Source organism: Mauremys mutica, chromosome 2, assembly GCF_020497125.1.
Source record: "Mauremys mutica isolate MM-2020 ecotype Southern chromosome 2, ASM2049712v1, whole genome shotgun sequence".
NCBI classification, from domain to species: domain Eukaryota; kingdom Metazoa; phylum Chordata; order Testudines; family Geoemydidae; genus Mauremys; species Mauremys mutica.
Genome location: NC_059073.1, coordinates 218,748,423 through 218,766,802, shown reverse-complemented (window position 1 = coordinate 218,766,802; position 18,380 = coordinate 218,748,423). Strand labels below are relative to the sequence as shown.

Genomic DNA, 18,380 nt, shown 5'->3' with positions numbered 1-18,380 from the left:
ACCCAACTGGCCTTTAACCCTTTCTTAACAGTGATGGGGATTCAGTTGCTCACAGGAAGGTACTTTGACTGAACTGTAATTTTGGTGTAACTTCAAGCAGCAGACGGACTTCTCAGGGCTTGCCCACATGGAGACAACACTCTGGAACTATTAGTGCACAGTGGCAGTCTGCATAACTAGTCAGTGAGCGGTCAGTTAATGTGCTGTAGACTCCTACATGACAAGCCAGAGTGTGACTTCTCAGTGTAGACATGTCCTAAGTCAACAATGTATATTGTTTTCTAATCAGAATATAAAATCGAGAGGAAATGTGATCTTTACTATATACACACAAAAAACCCCTCAAAACAAAACAGTAAATGATAGCTGTAATATTGGTCAGAAACCTGGCAGAGCTTTTGCCATAACTGGAAAAATGTCTGAGACATTCAAAAGATTAAAATCAATTATTTCTAAGAGATACTTAATGACCTCCTTTACTCTATTTAAACTTTTAAACTATTTCAGCTATCTAAATGCTCACTATACACAATTGATTGATTGCAGTTCCTTGTTTTTACAAGAGCAATATTATACTCCACCGCTAAGAAAAAGTACTAAACTCAAGCATGAAAATAAAACAGATACAAGAAAAAGGTCCCTCTTCAAATGACAGTTTATACAAATTATGAAGTAATCATAACTGGCACATGATATAGAAGAAAAGTATGTACAATTACACACAGACAGAAAACAAAACTCATGTACAACTTATATCCGTTATGTGTTTTACAGTAGTACAATGACCTTATATGCTAGGTATCATGCTCTCTGACCTGAAGAGCTTACACTCTAATTAGTTTGGCACTTGGCATAAACACCACACATTTTGCATTGTTATATTCAAGGGAATAAAAATTAAATTGTATAATGCTGTTTTTGTTTTAATTCAGTCATTTTTTAAAAGTGTCTCATGATCAGCGTTTATTTCTTCAGAAATTAGTAGTAAGCTCATTCAGGATTACTAAGAATACTAAGCAATTTTCAGCAGTTGATTTCTCAATCACAACATAATGCATTTAGTGTAAGCTAACTGCATATATTAAATTGCCAACGTTTGGATATTTAAGATGATGCCCTAAGGCTGAAACAGATGTTAGAAGCTTAGACACAAAAAGATGATAGGCACTGCAAAAACCACACTATACAGATACAGAGCATTTTTATAGGTCTCTATAACATGGTGCCCAATTAATGTCTTGACTTGTATAGATTTAAATTTATTATTTTGTGTTCCAAAAGCTTTAAGTAAATTACAGGAGAGTTATAACATCTGAAATCGATTGATTCCCTAGATGAATCTATAGTGGAATTCCACAGCAAACCAATGAAAAACTAGGATTAAACATTCCTTGCCTCTTTGCCCATCGTTCACCAGAGTCTATGATTACTGCAGTTGCTCATTTGAGCACTGGTCAATTACATCATTATAGGGCAAGGAATAATACTTGGAGGGAGTGATAAAAAATAAGCAGTTTGTCAAAAACTCTTAACCTATTTTACCACTATTAAAATCAGACTACACCTCTACCTCGATATAACGCTGCCCTTGGGAGCCAAAAAATCTTACCATGTTATAGGTGAAACCGCGTTACATCGAACTTGATTTGATCTGCCGGAGCGCGTAGCCCCGCCCCCCCAGAGCGCTGCTTTACCGCGTTATATCCAAATTCGTGTTATATTGGGTGGCATTATAACAAGGTAGAGGTGTACTTAATTACCATATATACTTGCTCATTAGCCTGTTCGTTTATAAGCTGACACTCCAAGATGGTTAGGTAAAAATAGCAAAAACTGTATGACCTTTTCATAAGCCGACCCTATATTTTAGGGGTTGGCAAACTTTGGCTCCCGGCCGTCAGGGTAAGCTGCTGGCGAGTCGGGACGTTTTGTTTACTTGGAGCGTCTGCAGGCATGGAGCCCCTCAGCTCCCTGTGGCTGTGGTTTGCCGTTCCCAGCCAATGGGAGCTGAGGGGCTCCATGCCTGCAGACACTCCAGATAAACAAAATGACAATGCATTAGATATTCAATGATTCCACAGAATTTAAAATCATCAAATTTTGGTGTAGACCCGTTTATAAGCCGACCCCCGCTCTTTCATGTGTCACTTTTTTACCAAACATATTCAGCTTATGAACAAGTATATACGGTATATTACAAAACACTAGTTTAGTTAATAAAAACCTTTACCTACATTAGAGTAATTTCCACCCTCTGGGCTTGTTCTAGTTCTTCCTCAGGATCCTTGAATCCAGTAAATGAGTAGTAAGTCTTGTCCCATTTGATAGGCCTGTAAAACGTCCCTTTTACTTCTTTGTGAGGCTGAGAGTTCACGCTTTGGACATGCTCAGTAGATAAGCTGCAGGAGTTGAGAATGTCCAATACTGTGCTTAGTAAGTCCCTGGTGTGCAAAGTAAAACTGACGGCTCGAAAACCTATAAAACGCAACCCTCAAATCAATTAATATTGTATTCAACTGAATAGCTGAGCTTTTAGATGCATTCACATTGTTTCATTCTTGTCTTAAAAGCTAAAACAAACTATACATGTATTATATGATAAATAAATGTTATAATTTCACTTTGAAATTTAACAAGTACTGTAGATTTCAAACTATTACCATGGCAGAAGGCATCAGAATATAGTTTAATATTTACAACTGTACAAGTCCAGAGCCATAACTACTAGGATATTTCAACTATTTGGCTCAATAGGTGAGTCTGAAGCTTATCTGCAATTGTGACAAATAGAAAATAAAGATGACGGAGGTGCAAACACTTCTATTGCTTTCACTCCAACAGTTTTGTCTGAGAGCCCTTTATGTAAGATTTATTAACAAAAAATACTATTTTGGATTAAATATAATGTAGACAGGCAAGGATCTAAAACTACTTCACAAACAGTAAGCCTCAACACCTATGAAATTCAAGAGACAAACATTACACATATTATACAGAGGTGTAAGCTAAGGCACAGAGATGTTAACTGACTCGCACAGTGTTACAGCAAGTCAGTGGCAAAAGCAGAAACAGAACCACATAGACCCAGTCCCCCCGTTCCAACTACTAAACAACCTCCCTTTTTTCTTATATCTAAGTGGCTCAAATATACCACTATTTTTCTCTGCAGGCTAGTATGATTTTCTTCTTCTAGCAGAAGGATCACTCAACATTCATTTATGTGAGAATTTTCTGACCACTAGAAAACAGAACATGAATTAAAATACAGACTAACACTTCATTAGACAAAACTGTAAAAACATCTGAGGAAAATTCAGAGACAAGCATGCCAAACTTGCCAGTGAAGCAAATATTAACTGAAATTTACAAATTGCACTTTAAAATGTACCCCTGCTACTCTAGGTCATTCAGCACTTCTATAACATACTGAGAGTCTACATGCTACAGCTGGACCAAATAATGAGAAAATAAAAGTAACACCCTAAACTATCTTCAAGTTATACACAGACAGCTGAATTAAAAGCATTGATATCTGGCAAGTATTTCAGGGTATTATTTCAATTTCATTGTAAGATTACTGACAGAACTCCTAGTTACATTTAAACCCATTATAACCACTCTCTTAATAAAGATTTTCCATTAGAAAAATGTGTAATTACCTGGGACGGCCTTTAAGGGCCTGATCCAATGCCAATGGACATCAATGGGTATTAGATAAGGCACTATAAAAGGTGTGAAGAGTACAAAACTATGGAAAGGATTTTAAGTATTTAATTTTGCAAGAGAAATTATCAGATAAAAAAGGCACCTGCAGCACTGAAGGATTCTTGGACATCAGAAGAGTTTTGTTCTCTCTCTCTCACATAAAAAGTGAGTTGAGTTGGCTTAAAAGACTTAAATCCTGGTTTCTGGAGATTCTCCAAATAGCCATTTAACCTCTTAAGAGAGTTTTCATTGATTTCCTGTACAAAACAAAATAAGAGCCACTGTAAATACTTAATTTTGTCAGCTTTCTCAACATAGCATATTTATTTAAAAGTAAACTAGCACTGTTAGCCTAATAAGATACAACTAAATTTCAAAATATTAAACATAGTTCACAATTCCATGAAAACACATCAATATATTTTAAATAGAAAGGTGACTGAGTAATTTTATTAAAAAATTGTCTTCACTGCATGAATAGCTGACTTGATGGTAGATAAAGGTAAACAGAAGTTAAAGCATATATAATGTTCAAGATAGCTTCCAAAACCAGGTAAAAATTAGGTTTGATTAAAAGTAAAAGGTAATTTTTGTAAAGGCTGTCACACGTTTAAAAAAAAATAAAATGGAGTGTTGCATTAGTTCTATGTTTTGTATGGATCAAGACTCCAGATTGTCAGAATAGTGAAAGGCTGATCAGTGAGTCTGGGGATATACTTTGTCCAAATTATAAGAATTTGCTGGACATTATCTTGTTAAAGTTCTATTTTCCTAATCACCAATATCAATCATGTTAGTTCTACAAATGGTAGATCAAACTTTGACAGCGTAAAAAAACTAAACTAATAACATACTTCCATTCTTCATATACCATATAAATGAAAACACCATTAGAAACAAAAATATATTTTTACCCTTTCTCTGGGATGCTGGCCAAAGAAATCTGGATGCACTGCAAAATAGAAAGGTCTGAGAGCATTGATGGCTTCAGCCCCTGACAAAGGTCTTGCCTGAAGAACCCACTGCAGCAATATTTTCTCCAGACACAACCTAACAAGGTAATAAAAGCTTTATGTATTAAAGTAACCATCAAATGACACAGTAATATAAACTACATAAAAGAAAAGTTACCAAAACGGTGCAAACACTCATATGAAATACAATCACTTAAAAATAAGCCATACTAGAAGGCTGGATTTTGTCCCATGGGATCTACAAAATCCTGTTTAACCAGAACAGGCCTACTGTGTTACAAAGATGGTTGATGCTAACAGTTCTGATTAGTGGCATTCAAAAAGTGGTATTTGGAGAAGGTAAGGGATATATGTTGCAAGTTCATATATGAAATCCTCCACACAAATACCTCTTTTAAAAACTGGTGATTGGACTAGTCAGAGATACTGAGGGCTGCCATCTTGGAATTGTTTCTCAAAGTCAATGCCCGGAAGTTGAAGGTACGAAAGTAACTAAGAAGTTTAATATTTGTAAAGCACTTTGCTATTCTTGGATGAAAAGTAGTATAAAAACAAAGCATTAGTTCTGGGCTAAAAATAACTCAGTTACTTACCTTCTTGTAACGGTTGTTCTTTGAGATGTGTTGTTCATGTCCGTTCCAATTAGGTGTGCGCACACTGCATGCATGGCAGCTGGAAGGTTTTTCTCCTAGTGGCCTCTGTTGGGTCAGCCCAGGTGGCCCCTGGGGTCGCACCTTCATGGTGCTCAATATAGGGCCCTGCCTACCCACCACCCCCTCAGTTCCTTCTTGGTGGCTGCTTGGACAGATGGGTAGGAGGACGGGTATTGGAATAGACATGAACAACACATCTCAAACTCAACAGTAACGAGAAGGTAAGTAACTGTTTTTTCTTCTCTGAGTGCTTGTTCATGTCAATTCCAATTAGGTGGAATACCAAGCCCAAATTTTGGAGGCGGGGTCAGAGCTCAAAGGTTCACTGATGTAGCACTGCTCTACCAAAGGCTGCATCATCTCTGGCCTGCTGGGTAATAGCGTAATGCGAGGCAATAAATGTATATTGATGATCATGTCGCTGCTCTGCATATTTCCTGGGTTGGAACATGCACCAGGAATGCAGCTGATGAAGCCTGTGCCCTTGTGGAGTGCATTGTGAGCAGAGGGGAAGGAGATAGATAGAGTTGGAAAATAAAGTTTGTGACATCCAGGCACAAGGACCACTCATGGCTGTGGAACAACCTGCTGAGATAGTCTGCCAATTCATTCTGTACCCTGGGGAGGATCGAGTGAGCTATGCAAAAGTCCCACGGTCTAAGGGGTTCCTGGCACAGGGGAGAGGAGCGTGCACCTCCATCTGTTTATATAAAACATCACTGTCGTGTTGTCTGTCATGACCGATACACATTTTCCCTCCAGATGAACTTGGAAGATCTGTCATGCTAGGAGGACTGCTTTCAACTCTGACGTTGATGTGAAGGGAGAGCTCCGCCTGGGACCAGAGACCTTGTGTCCTGAGGTCTCCCACGTGCGCTCCTCACCCCAGTGCTGACACATCCATCACCAGCAAAGGGAAGGGTGAGGTCTGGTGAAGGGGAGCCCCGCACACCTTACCTGCGGGTTGAGCCACCACAGGAGGGAGTTGAGGACTGGATGAGGCAGAGTGACGATCTTGTCCAGACCGTCCCGAACCAGGCGATACACCGAGGCTAGCCATGCCTGAAGAGGCCGAAGTCTGAGTCTAACATGCTGTACTACATAGGTACAAGCGGCCATGTGTCCCAGAAGCTTCAGGCAATTCCTTGCTGTGGTTGTAGGGAACCGTCTGAGGTTTTGAATGTTGTCACCCAGGGACTGGAACTGCGATTCCAGGGGGTACACTGTGGCCTGTGTGGAGTCTAGTACCACTTCTATAAGCTCTATCTGCTAAATGGGAGATAAGAGTTGACTTTTGCGCATTGAGAAGAAGGCTCAGTTTGTCAAAAGTTGCTCTTATGAAGCCAAGTTGTGCCTCTATGAGCGGCCCTTGATTAGCCAGTCGTCGAGGTACAGAAACACCTGTACCTATCGCTTATGCAGGAACACAGCCACAACTGCAATGCACTTGGTAAACACTTGAGGAGCCGCTGACAGGCCAAATGGGAGGACTGTGAACTAGTAGTGCTTGAGGTTCACCATGAATCTGAGGTACCCTCTGTGGGACAGCATAATCTAAATGTGAAAGTAAGCATCCTTCAAGTCAAGGGTGGCACACCAGTCCCCTGGATCCAAGGAAGGGATAATTGAGGCCAAAGAGACCACAGGGAACTTCAGTTTCTTCATGAACTTGTTGAGATCTTGCAGGTCTAGGATGGGCCTGAGGCCGCCTTTGGCTTCCTGTTTTGGGAAATACAGAGAATAGAAGCCCTAGCCCTAGCCCTTCAGCTCCAGAGGAACCTCTTCCACTGCTCCCAGCGACAAGAGCGAGTGCACCTCTTGTATGAGGAGTTGCTCATGAGCAGGGTCCCTGAAGAGGGATGGGGAAGAGGGGTGGAAGGGCAGAGAATTGGTGGGACTATCCCCTTTCTACCATGCGGAGTACCATGCGATCTGATGTAATACAGGCCCACACAGGGAAGAAAGGGGACAGTTGCCACGAGAAGGTAAGGCGGTATGGATCCAGTGTCCAGACTGGTGTGTCGCCCCGGGTGCATCTTCATAAGGTCTGCTTCTGGCCAGCAGACTGCTTCGCCTGACCAGAGCCCGGGCCTGATGAAGAGTGGGGCCTCTTTCTGTTGTTTTTACCCCACCTGCGGGAGAAGTCCTGCCTATTTTGAGGCTGGTATAAACAAGGCGGGGGGCTGCGGCTTAAAACGTTTCTGCTGGTTTGCCGGAGTGCGGAGGCCCAGAGACTTGAGGGTGGCCCGTGAGTCTTTCAAGGTATGAAGCCAGGAGTCTGTTTTCTCCAAAAACAGGGCCAAACTCTCAAAGGGGAGGTCTTGAATTGTTTGCTGGACCTCATACGGAAGCCCAGACACCTGTAGCCAGGTGCTCCATCTCATGGCTATACCCAGTGAGTCTGCCATGTCAAGGGCTGCCTGAAGTGAGACTCAGGGAAACCAGCTTTCCTTCCTTCACTAGAAAGAATTCTGCCCTGGAGTCCTCTGGCAACAACTTCGTGAATTTGGCCATCACTCTGCCGGAGTTGTAACTGTACCTGCTGAGAACAGCCTGGTGGTTAGAGATCCGGAACTGTAGCCCCCCGGTGCCATAAATTTTTCTCCCAAAGAGGTCCATCTTTTTTGCCTCCTGATTTTTTGGGAAGGGCCCCTAGCAGCCCTGCCACTCCCGTTCATTCGCTGTGGCTACCACTAGGAAGTCTGGGTATAGAGGTGCCCGAACCCTTTAAAGGGAACGAAATACCTCCACTCATTCCACTTTGCCGTTGGTGGCAAAGAGACTGGAGTCTGCCACGTCTTAGTGGCCTCTTGTATGGTATGTATCAGAGGCAGGGCGATACTGGAGGGACCAGAAGGGGCAAGGATGTCCACTATCGGGTCAGAGGACTCAACCACCTCCTCAGCCCGCGTACCCACATTTTGTGCCACCCCGTGCATCAGTTGTTGGAGCTCCCTCCTCTAGGGCTGGGGCATTTGATGTGCATACCACTACCTTGTCAGGTGAGAAGGATGACGAGGGGATCTCGTGGCGCAGCTGGTACCAGTGTGGCCAGGGCTGGTGTCGCTGTCAGGGCCCCAGCAAGCACAGCTGACATTGATGCTAGAGGTACAGTGACCATCTGGGAGGCTGAGGGCACATATGTCGCCGACCTAGAATAGGACCAGTGGCTCTGGCCCTGGCGGAAGGTCCAGGGGTCCAAAATGGCCACTGTGCAGGGGGCTGCCACTGACCCGGCCACGGTCTTGGTTGGAGATGGTATCCTTGTCTGCGGGACCTCAAACTCCTGTTCCTTCTGAACCAGAAGCAGAAGGACTGTTTCTGACTCTGAGGACTCTGTATAAGACAACCATAGAGGAGCAGAGTGCGTCTGTGCTGGAGAGTGGCATCTAGGGCTAGGGGACTGGTGACGTTCCCCTACCCACACGCTTGTTGATGGCACTGGTGATCAGTGCTGAGGGGATGGCAATCGGCACAGCATTATCGCCGGTTTGCACCTGGATGGCGCCCGGGTCTCATGGGTGGTGCTGAGACCGCTGCGGGCGTCCTATCCTATCTTGGGGTGTGGTGGTGAGACAGTGCTGTGAAAGCGATCAGATCTTCAGCTGCCTCGAATGCCTCCAGCGTGGATGGTATTTGCAAGTCATGATTCTCCCAGACAGGGGAGGAGAGGGGGTCCAGACTCAACTGGTCCTAGGGAGAGTCAGGAGTCAACGCAACCTTCAATGTGGATGCCAAGCTTGTGTGGCCCGACGGGTCTCATAGAGGCGGGCTCCTTCAGCACTGCTCTGGGCATGGTGGAGCATCCCCTCGCAGGTTTTCTCTTCTTGTGGGGGACTGGAGAATGAGAGTGCGTGGAGCTCCTATGAGGAGATGCCTGCCAGTGCCGAGAGTCTCTATTGGAGTCCTTTCTCAGTGCGGACTCATGTCCCGACAGTTTCAGGGCACTGCGCCCTGGTGCTGAAGTGCTCTGAGTCGGCTCTGCTGAGCTGGGGTCTGAATGGGCATGCAAAGAAACCTCAATTAGCAGTACTTTGAGGTGCTGCTCCCTCTCTTTTTGGGTCCTCAGCCAAAAACCTCTGCAGATTTTGCAGCGCTCCTTGAGGTGGCTTTCTGCCAGACACTTCAGGCAGGAAGCATGAGGGTCACTTTTTGGCATATGCTTGCCACAGTCTATGCAGGGTTTAAACTCTGGAGACTGAGGCATGCCCCAGTACCAGGGATAAAAGGGGGAGTGTGATGGTGTACCCCAGGAGGCTTTATGGAAATATGCTTATGAATGTATATATGACATAACTGTAATATGTTTTATGCTACACATGCTATGTAACATCTCTCTGTAAAGGTTATGATCTACTGAATACATTCCTCCTATCTGTATGCATGTGTCATTGTTGTATTTGAAGTTATGAATACTGGCTGTGTACTTGCTTGATTTCTAAGTAGCCTTAGTAAAACATTTGGTCAGCTTCTTGGGAAAGGAATGTGCAAATCAAGAAGCACTTAAAGGACAATGAATCTTGGAAGGCTCCAATCCACATAAGAAGTCTACCTGAGGACATTCAGGGTAGCATGTAAACAATGTCTGCTGCCTGTAAAAACTGAGTCATGTATGGACATGTGACTTGCCCATGTGACTCCAAAACTCCATCTTGGAGCTGGACTTTGCATAGGAGAGAGGAGGTGGTCTCCACCCACCAGAGAAAGTCTATTTAAACCCCTGGGACACCCCTCCATTTTGTCTTCAGCTGGCTAAAGAGACAGCCTCTCCTCCCCCAAGGATACCTGAAAGAAACTGGAACAAAGGACAGTAACTACAGGGGGTGTCAGTGATTGCTGGACCCAGACTAGAAGGAGACTAGTCTGTAAAAGAAAGCTTACTGGAATTCCTCTGAGGGTGAGGTTTTTATCTGTATTCAGTTTTCTTACTGTATTAGACAGACTTCTGTGTCCTATCTTATTTTGCTTGGTAATTCACTTCGTTCTGTCCGCTATTACTTGGAACCACTTAAATCCTACTTTTTGTATTTAATAAAATCACTTCTTACTTATTAATTAACCCAGAGTATGTATTAATACCTGGGGGGGAGGGGGGTGGGCAATCAGCTGTGCATCTCTCTCTATCAATGTTATAGAGGGTGAACAACTTATGAGTTTACCCTGTGTAAGTTTTATACAGGGTAAAATGGATTTATTTGGGGCTTGGACCCTATAGGGAGTTGGACATCTGAGTGTTAAAGACAGGAACACTTCTTAAGTTGCTTTCAGCTAAGTCTGCAGCTCTGGGGCACGTGGTTCAGACCCTGGGTCTGTGTTGGAGCAGACTGGCGTGTCTGGCTCAACGAGACAGGGTGCTGGAGTCCCAAGCTGACAGGGAAAGCGGGGTTAGAAGTAGTCTTAGCACATCAGTTGGCAGCCCTAAGGGGGTTTCTGTGATCCAACCCATCATGGGGGGAACCAAAGGGTGCACCCCCCAACTAAACCTTATCTAAAACTAACACTAACAATACTATATATACAAACTATTTACATGAAGAAGTTAAAGAAACTAGGGGAATTGCACTTGCAGAGCAAGAGCCACGAGCGTTCAGACTAACTGTCACAGGTAGTAAGAAGGAACTGAGGGGGTGGCAGGTCGGCAGGGCCCTATAGTGAGCGCAGTGAAGGCGCGACCCCAGGGGGCGCCCAGACCAACCCAACGGAGGCTGCTAGGGGAAAAACCTTCTGGCTGCCATGCATGTGGTACGTGCACACCTAATTGGAATTGATATGAACGAGCACTTGAAAAAGAAATAATCATATTTCAACACAGAGAAGGCATCTCTTGTTCACTTCTGAGAACCACATACCCGTGGCTATTTTTAATCCTGAGCAAATTTACTTCATTTCTCAGGCATATTCTTGTATAGAAGACAAAATGATGTCAGGAGGTAGACTGGAGTGAAAGAAAATAAGCTTATTTGAAAATGAGAGTGCTGAAAGTGAGGAAAGATGCAAGAACGGGGGAAGAGGAGGGATGCTGACAGATTTAATTTCCATCATAGATAAAGAAGATTTTTTAAAGTAAGATTTGAAGAGAGGGAGTGTTTGGATGAAGACATTCTAGATCGATCAGAAAGCATAAGTTAGAGGGTGAGCTTCAACTGTGGACAGTTAAAAGAGAGAGTTCAAGGTTGTAAGAGCAAGTAGTGGGCAAACAGAGTGAGTGTGTCTTTAGTTTTAGAAATTTGTAAATACCGGGATTACAATTCTGAACTGATGTGAAAACTAACAAGATGCAATGAATATGATATGGTTCCATTTCCTGCAGTGGCAGAGTTATATAACCACAGCACTTTTGATTGCCCCAGAAGGATCTCAGGAGGCAGAGCTGAAGTAAGGGCAAGTTCTGACAACATTCTGGAAATGACAAAGAGCAGACTTGCATGGCAGATTAGAGAAATGAGAGGAAAAGGCAAATTCTGGGTAAAAGATCACTAAGGTTTCTGACCATAGTACAAAGTTGTCTGAGTTGTTGTGTTAAATGAACAGGACAGCACACTTATAAATACCAAGGGCAGTGTGTAAATGGTAAATGTTTAACAATGGAATTTTTCCTTCCCGACTGATCTCACATAGTATACTAATTAATTTACCATGAGAAGTCATTTTTCCTTCCATCAGCATTCACATTCAGTTTGAAACTAAGATGATGGAGAGCACTTCAGTTCTGTTCAGCGGTAAAACACTTTTAAATTTATGCAGTGTCTTTCATTTAAACTATAGACAAAAAAACAAAACAAAACACACTTCACAAAATTAAATACAAGACAGACAAAATCATAGTATGGTCAGAGGTTGATAAACTCAAGACAGGAGAATAAATGAAAGATAAGAGGCATAATTGCATATCCTTCACATAGAAATGATGACCATATAAAAATAATAAGATAGCCTTATAAAACTCCATTCACCTGATTTCCTGGGGTGAGTAATTTTACTGGAGAATAAATTGTGATGAATGTTTCTTTTTGTCTACTCCTACCCTATAAAAGAAGTTGGCTAACAGATTTTTTTTGTTTTTTTGGGGGAGGAGGAGAGGAGTTGGGTAGGAGAGTATGTGCCTGGACTGTTAAAATTATCTTGATAATTTTGCAAGGCTGAAATAAGATGACCAAAAGGGAGACCAATCAATCAAGTTTTACTGCACTCGCCAAATGCCTTTGCAAACAAACACGATAGTCAAATCGCAGTTAGTTCAAATTTTATGAGATCTAGTAAAACCATTATCAACAAACCCAAGAAAGACGATCAAAGAACGTTTTACAAGCCAAGATCTGTGCAAATATGGATATTCTGAAAATCAAATAAGAGAAAGTCAGTGCAATATGAAGTTAACAATCAGATGGTTTGGTCTTTGGGAGACATCTTTTCTTTTCCAAAATCATTAAATAGTGAGTCAAATTAAAACAGAACTTGCATAGATCCATAACATTTTAGGGTCATCTCCAAATCTCTTTTACACCACTTGGGCAGCAGATTCATTCATGTGAATACCTTTCCATTCAGCAATTAAAACAAGATCAGATATCAGAGTCTCATGTGCACGTCTAAATCTTATTTTTAACAATTTTTTAAAACAAGTATTGAGTTCTCAAGTTGAGATAAGGACCCTGATCTTGTTTGTCAGTATCTCTAACACTTTGGTCAGGGTTTAAATTCTCTCCAAGTATTTGCCAGGGCTTGGTGCCAGGGCTCCTGCAGGTTTGAAAATATTTACCAGAGCTCTGTTCTGGATGGCTCTGGCTGAATTTAAGCCCTGCCTTTAGTTAACAACAAAACAACTGATGAGGCTAATAAAAAAAGGGTAGGTCAATATTTAAGATTCAAATAAACTTGCAGGGCTTGAAGAATCCATCTGACCAAGCACAAAGCTTTCTCTGGCGAAGTTGGGGAGCCCTTATAGTTAAAAAAATAACCTTTGAAATGTGAACCAAATGTAAACCAAAGCAACACAGTCTTGTATAGGCAGAGAGGCAACTCTACCACCTCTTCTGTTACTCCTAGTTTTGTCAAGAAGCAGAATGAAATGACCAAGACTGGTCAGCTTCACCACTGTTATTCAGGAAAGAATAGTAATAAAAGTTATCCCCTCCCATATACAACTTCTTTGCAGTAACCAGGAGGCTCTGAGGCAGTAAGAGAAAGATTTTCCCTTCCAGACATTCCTAAGTACTTTACATTTAACCAGACACAGCTAGAAGCTCATACAAAAGATAGTCTGAAAAAAAAGATCCCTGGACAACACCCATACAAGAATGTCAGCACCCTACCCCTTGATAGTTGCTTGGCATGGGGCCTAGGCTCCCTGTACCTTACCTGTTCCCATCTTTAAAAGTTACCTCTGGCTAACGTACAAGGTTTTCCTCATAACCTTTTTTTTTTTTTTTTTAAACTTGAGACATACAAATCACATTTATCCAAGATCGTAATGGCGATAGATGGGAAACAAAATAAAACAAACCGGTATATGTAACATTATCATGGTAGAAGGTAGGCTGAGTATCCTAGCAAAAAACTATTTTGAACTTACTCAAAGGAGGAACACTCACAGACCATAATTAACCCATGAACAGAATGAAGAATATACACAGAAAAGATGGAAGACAGACTTTGAGGCATCCCATAGCTGTAGGGCGAAATTAAGAAATTAAAATTAATTTAGAGAAAAAAAATGAAAAGAAGGTGTCCTTGGCTTCTTGCCCAAGGAGTGATCAATTTCCCCAAAAACTGCATTCAGACTGAGGATAAGAAGAGACAGGGATTCATGTTCAAAAGCAAAATCATTACCACCAAGAGTAGGGCAGTCTCACTATTGTGAAAGATATTATCAAACACAATCTCTGCTACAAGATGTTATGCAATAGGAACGCAAGACAGAATTATTGATGAAATAATACCCCCTGTTGAAGATTGTTGTCAAAAATCTATTAAACTTAACTTTTTCCTGTAGCTTTCACATTGAATATCTTTGTTAAAAGTAATTTACTTTACCCTTACAGTTCACTTTATCTGTAATGCTGAACTTTAATAGCATAAGAATTCAGTTATATTTTGGATATTTAATTTTAGCTTTGTCATATCACCTTATTTCACACAATAAAGTCATACTCAAACCTATGTTCTGTTTAGCCTGTGTCTGACTACTCATCCTCCATTGGATGACTGAATGTGTATTGCAGCTATTGTGGTAAAAATGTCAAATGGCACATGGATAACAAATGACCGATTCAGAGAAAAATTGAAAAGTATTAAACACAAAACCTCCAGCTTTTAATTACTAAGTTAAAGGGTAGATTAATTTGGCAATCAGTCTTACCTCCTCACAGCCCCCAAATGGCAAAACATCTCACTGCTTATGCTCAAGTCAACTTTCAGACATCCGCTAGATCACTTAAAGAAGAATACAAAAGGAAAGTATATTTAATGATTGTGTCCATGTATATTTTCCCTTTTCAATTCTCTAAAAAACTGTTTTACAATTTAAGTTACAGTGGTAATGAACAATTAAGAAAATCCACAATGCAGGATTTGGTTTTACACAAGGATGCTTTTAGATTTTTTCCTAAGCTACAGGAAAAAAGTATCCTTTAGTAAATTATGTGATAAAATGTGTACTCTGTATTGACATAGGTGGATTTGAACTGACACTATTTGAAAATCTTAAACAGAATAATTTAAAGATACTCCAGTTTCTGATGAGTATGGCTTTTTTAAAAAGTCCTTTGATACATTTAAAATGTTTTTCAGTCTCCCTGTTGATATTTATAACTGTCTTTTCAGCACAGGAGAAATTGACAGGCTATACAGGGGAAAACAGTGAAATTGACTATGTACAAAGTGCTGTCAATTCCACAAAATAAAACAAAAAAAACAAACAAAAATAGAGCAAAACAGTTTTCCACCCAAACTTCTTCCAGTTATCTTAGGTGCTACATTTAACTTCAAATTTTTCAAAACAAAAAGTTTTTAAGTTGGTTGAGTCCCTTTAAAAACAGGTGGCAGATAAAAAAAACAATAAAAGAAAATATATTTTCATACAATGTATAATTAGATATGGAATCCATTGCCACAAGATATCATTGAGGCAAAAATTTTAGATTTCAAAATGAAATTAGCAATTTTTTGAATGATAACAAGAAAATCTAGAATTATAGTAGTAAACACTAAATAAACCAACCAACCAAAAGCCACCAAACAATTTTTGAAGGGCTTAAGCCAATTTCTAACTACTGAGGGTTAGGAGGGAGTATTTCTGGAGGCAGATTCTCTCATAACTGCCTGCTGCAGTTTTCTTGCATCTTCCTCTGAAACATCTGGTGTTGGCTACAGTATTAATTATGTTATTAAACTGATCAACTGAACGCACACAGAATTATTTCATCTGCACCCTAATCAAAAGACAGTTATGTCTGAGCAAAACACAACTTTATTTCCTCAAACAAAGTAGATTTATACTGTACTCCACTTGTAACACCAAAGTCTTTGGGAATAAAGCATCATTGTTGCCTTATCACTTCAGAACTCAAAGTAAATATATTTGGTTTCATAGACCTACTGAGCCTCACTTCTCAACCTTAACATGAAGGGAGAGTGACATGCAAAAAGTTACTGCATTTAAAAAAACCCCAACCAAATCTGTCTTTAAATTTGAATGTATTTTTTAATTTTTATAGAGAGTGTTAATCAAGTGATATCTAGGGCAGTTTGAAACAAGTTGTGTTAATAGTCCATTCACCATATATTTTAAAAAACAGCCCTAATAATTTTTGCTTTAATACTTTTGGAATTCTCTATAGAACTAGGGCCAAACACTTCCTTACATCAAGTATAAGGGTATTGGCTAATATGTATGTAGGCCTTTTTTCCCTCTTGGAAAGGCACAAAATAGTTCAGCATAATTGGCTCCTCAAGGGAAGCCGCATTGTGTGTGTATAAGCAGTCATTGCTGTCAATTCCTCACATTTAACTGAGCACTTGATTGCTGTGAGCATTCCCAGCAGTATGCTGAACTGAAGATTCCAGGTATACCAATGTTAGTAAGAATGACAGATGTCATGAACAGGCAAAAGCTGAAGGAGTTTAAATACAAAGGAAATATTCACTTTTCTCATGCTGCACAAAACCTGCTATGGTTAATCAGTTAAGTCAACAATTTGATCACTTTTCTAAAACAATTTAAAAAACCCCAACACACTCTTTAAAATAGCATGTGATTTGGTGAAAGATTTTTGTAGATTCTAGTCTTATGCCTGCTGAAACAGCTACCCATTTCCCTAACTGGCCAGACTGCAGCATGGTTACTTCAACAACAGTATATACAGAATGAACTAAAACATTCATATAAACATTTTAGCTACAACATTTCCATAGGTTAAGAGTAAAACACTAGAGCTGGTTTTGTGGCTTTTTGCTACCTCAGGCAAATTCAGAGTGGTCATAAGCAGTGCAATTACAAAAATTCAAAGACTTGAGTAAGTTTTTAAAATATCTCATGAAGCATCCAGCAAATTCTATCTCCAGACTGCAAAAACTGCCTTAAAATTAAAATCTAAAATGCGAGTCTTTAGCTCTATGCAAAAGAGAATGAATCAGGGCTGATTTGCCAACAGGAATATTTAAAAGATACCATTGAAATCCACACCATTAGCAAGTGACTAAACATTTTGCTGCCTCAGGCAGACACCTGTTGGGCTTATGCTGCATTATGTAACAGGTCTGAGATGCAGTCATGTAACTGCAGTTCCAAATCAAAGCCTCTTGCGGGAGACAGGAAGGGAGGAGTTTTGGTCTCCAGAAGAGCAGCGCAGGGTGCCAGAACGCTTTTGCACTCTCAGCATAAATACAGAAGAAGCTTACAAAACACAAGCCAAGTGTCTTCCAGCTCTTGACCATCCATAGCCTATAAGGCCAGAGGGCACCATGTATCTTGACCTCTTGTATATCACAGGCCACCAACATCTCCTAAACTAGCCCCAAGTATTACAGCCCAGGGGAGATCAGTCTGCGTCCAAACCCTGACCAGAGCCGCCCTACCCCAAGACCCCACGAATGGCGCTCAGACACAGCAGCCCAGCCCTGCCCCTCCTGGCGGACTGCGTTCCCATGGGGTTACTGGTTTAAAATCCCGTCTCTCGGGGTGGGTCCGAGCCAAGGCGGGCGTGGGCCGCGCCAGTCACCTGGCTGGCCCCGCAAACACCGGGGTTACAATCCGGACACAAACAGCGGCAGGGCCCAGGGCTCCATCCACCGTGTGACTGGAAAGCGCCGCCCCCGGCCTCGCTCCCCAGGAGAGCGGGCCCGGCCGAGCAGCGGGATCCCGCGGGAAGTTTTAAACGAGTCGCGTGGAAACCCATCGCTGCCTCGGCCCGGCCCGCTGGCGCGTTCAGCGGGCAGCTCCCGGCTTGTGCCCACGAGGGGTCGTGGGCCGGGGAAGGGCCCGTGAGCGCAGCTGAGGCCCTAACGCTCCCCCGAGATACGTGGGAGGCCAGCAGCCGCCGTGCCGCGTCAGCCCCCCCCCCAAGCCCCCTTACCTCAGCGTCGTGACAGCGGCCCCTCCCCCCGCCTGCCCGAGCTCGGTCCCCATCGCGGGGCGCGCGCGTAGGGAGCCGACGCTCAGTGACCCCTTCCCGCGAGGTCGCCGCCGTCACCTTCCCACCTCCCGAGCAGGTTCCTCGCCTGCACCCACGCTCCGGGTCGCGCGCTGGCCCGTCTTCGCGCGCAGCCGCGTCACCTCGCGCGTTCCTCTAGCCCGCGACCAAGAGAGACAGCTCGCGCACCCCCAGCCGTCAAAGTAGCCGCGCATGCGCGGGAGCTCTGCCGTGCCCGAGCGCCCCGGTGGAGGGTGTTTAATTCTCAGAGGCAGAACGTAACGATCCCGGTGCCGGGCTCCCGAGCCCCGCAGACGCTGAGGAACGGACTCTCCCTATCTGCCCCCACCAGGGGCAGGCCCTGGCCGGCCGCTGTTAGCGGGCTCCTCCGCAGCGGCAGGCCCCAGGCTCGCCCCGCC

The 18,380-nt window shown here is 42.6% G+C and overlaps 1 protein-coding gene across 6 annotated transcripts in view; it reads right to left on the bottom strand.

Annotated features, from left to right (window-relative positions):
- Window positions 1-18,123, bottom strand: part of TCAIM (T cell activation inhibitor, mitochondrial) — a 51,659-nt gene extending 33,536 nt beyond the window's left edge. The window contains exons 1-5 of one of the 6 annotated variants that reach the window (XM_045004391.1): window positions 18,105-18,123; window positions 14,691-14,764; window positions 4,620-4,755; window positions 3,809-3,962; window positions 2,235-2,475 (exon numbers count right to left, since the gene is read on the bottom strand). In XM_045004391.1, coding sequence (XP_044860326.1) covers window positions 2,235-2,475; window positions 3,809-3,962; window positions 4,620-4,755; window positions 14,691-14,719 — 560 coding nt within the window. In that variant the 5' untranslated portion in view covers window positions 14,720-14,764; window positions 18,105-18,123. The other 5 variants (XM_045004388.1, XM_045004385.1, XM_045004390.1 and 2 more) reach the window with 5 other exon arrangements.
- Between the last annotated feature and the right edge of the window lie 257 nt (window positions 18,124-18,380).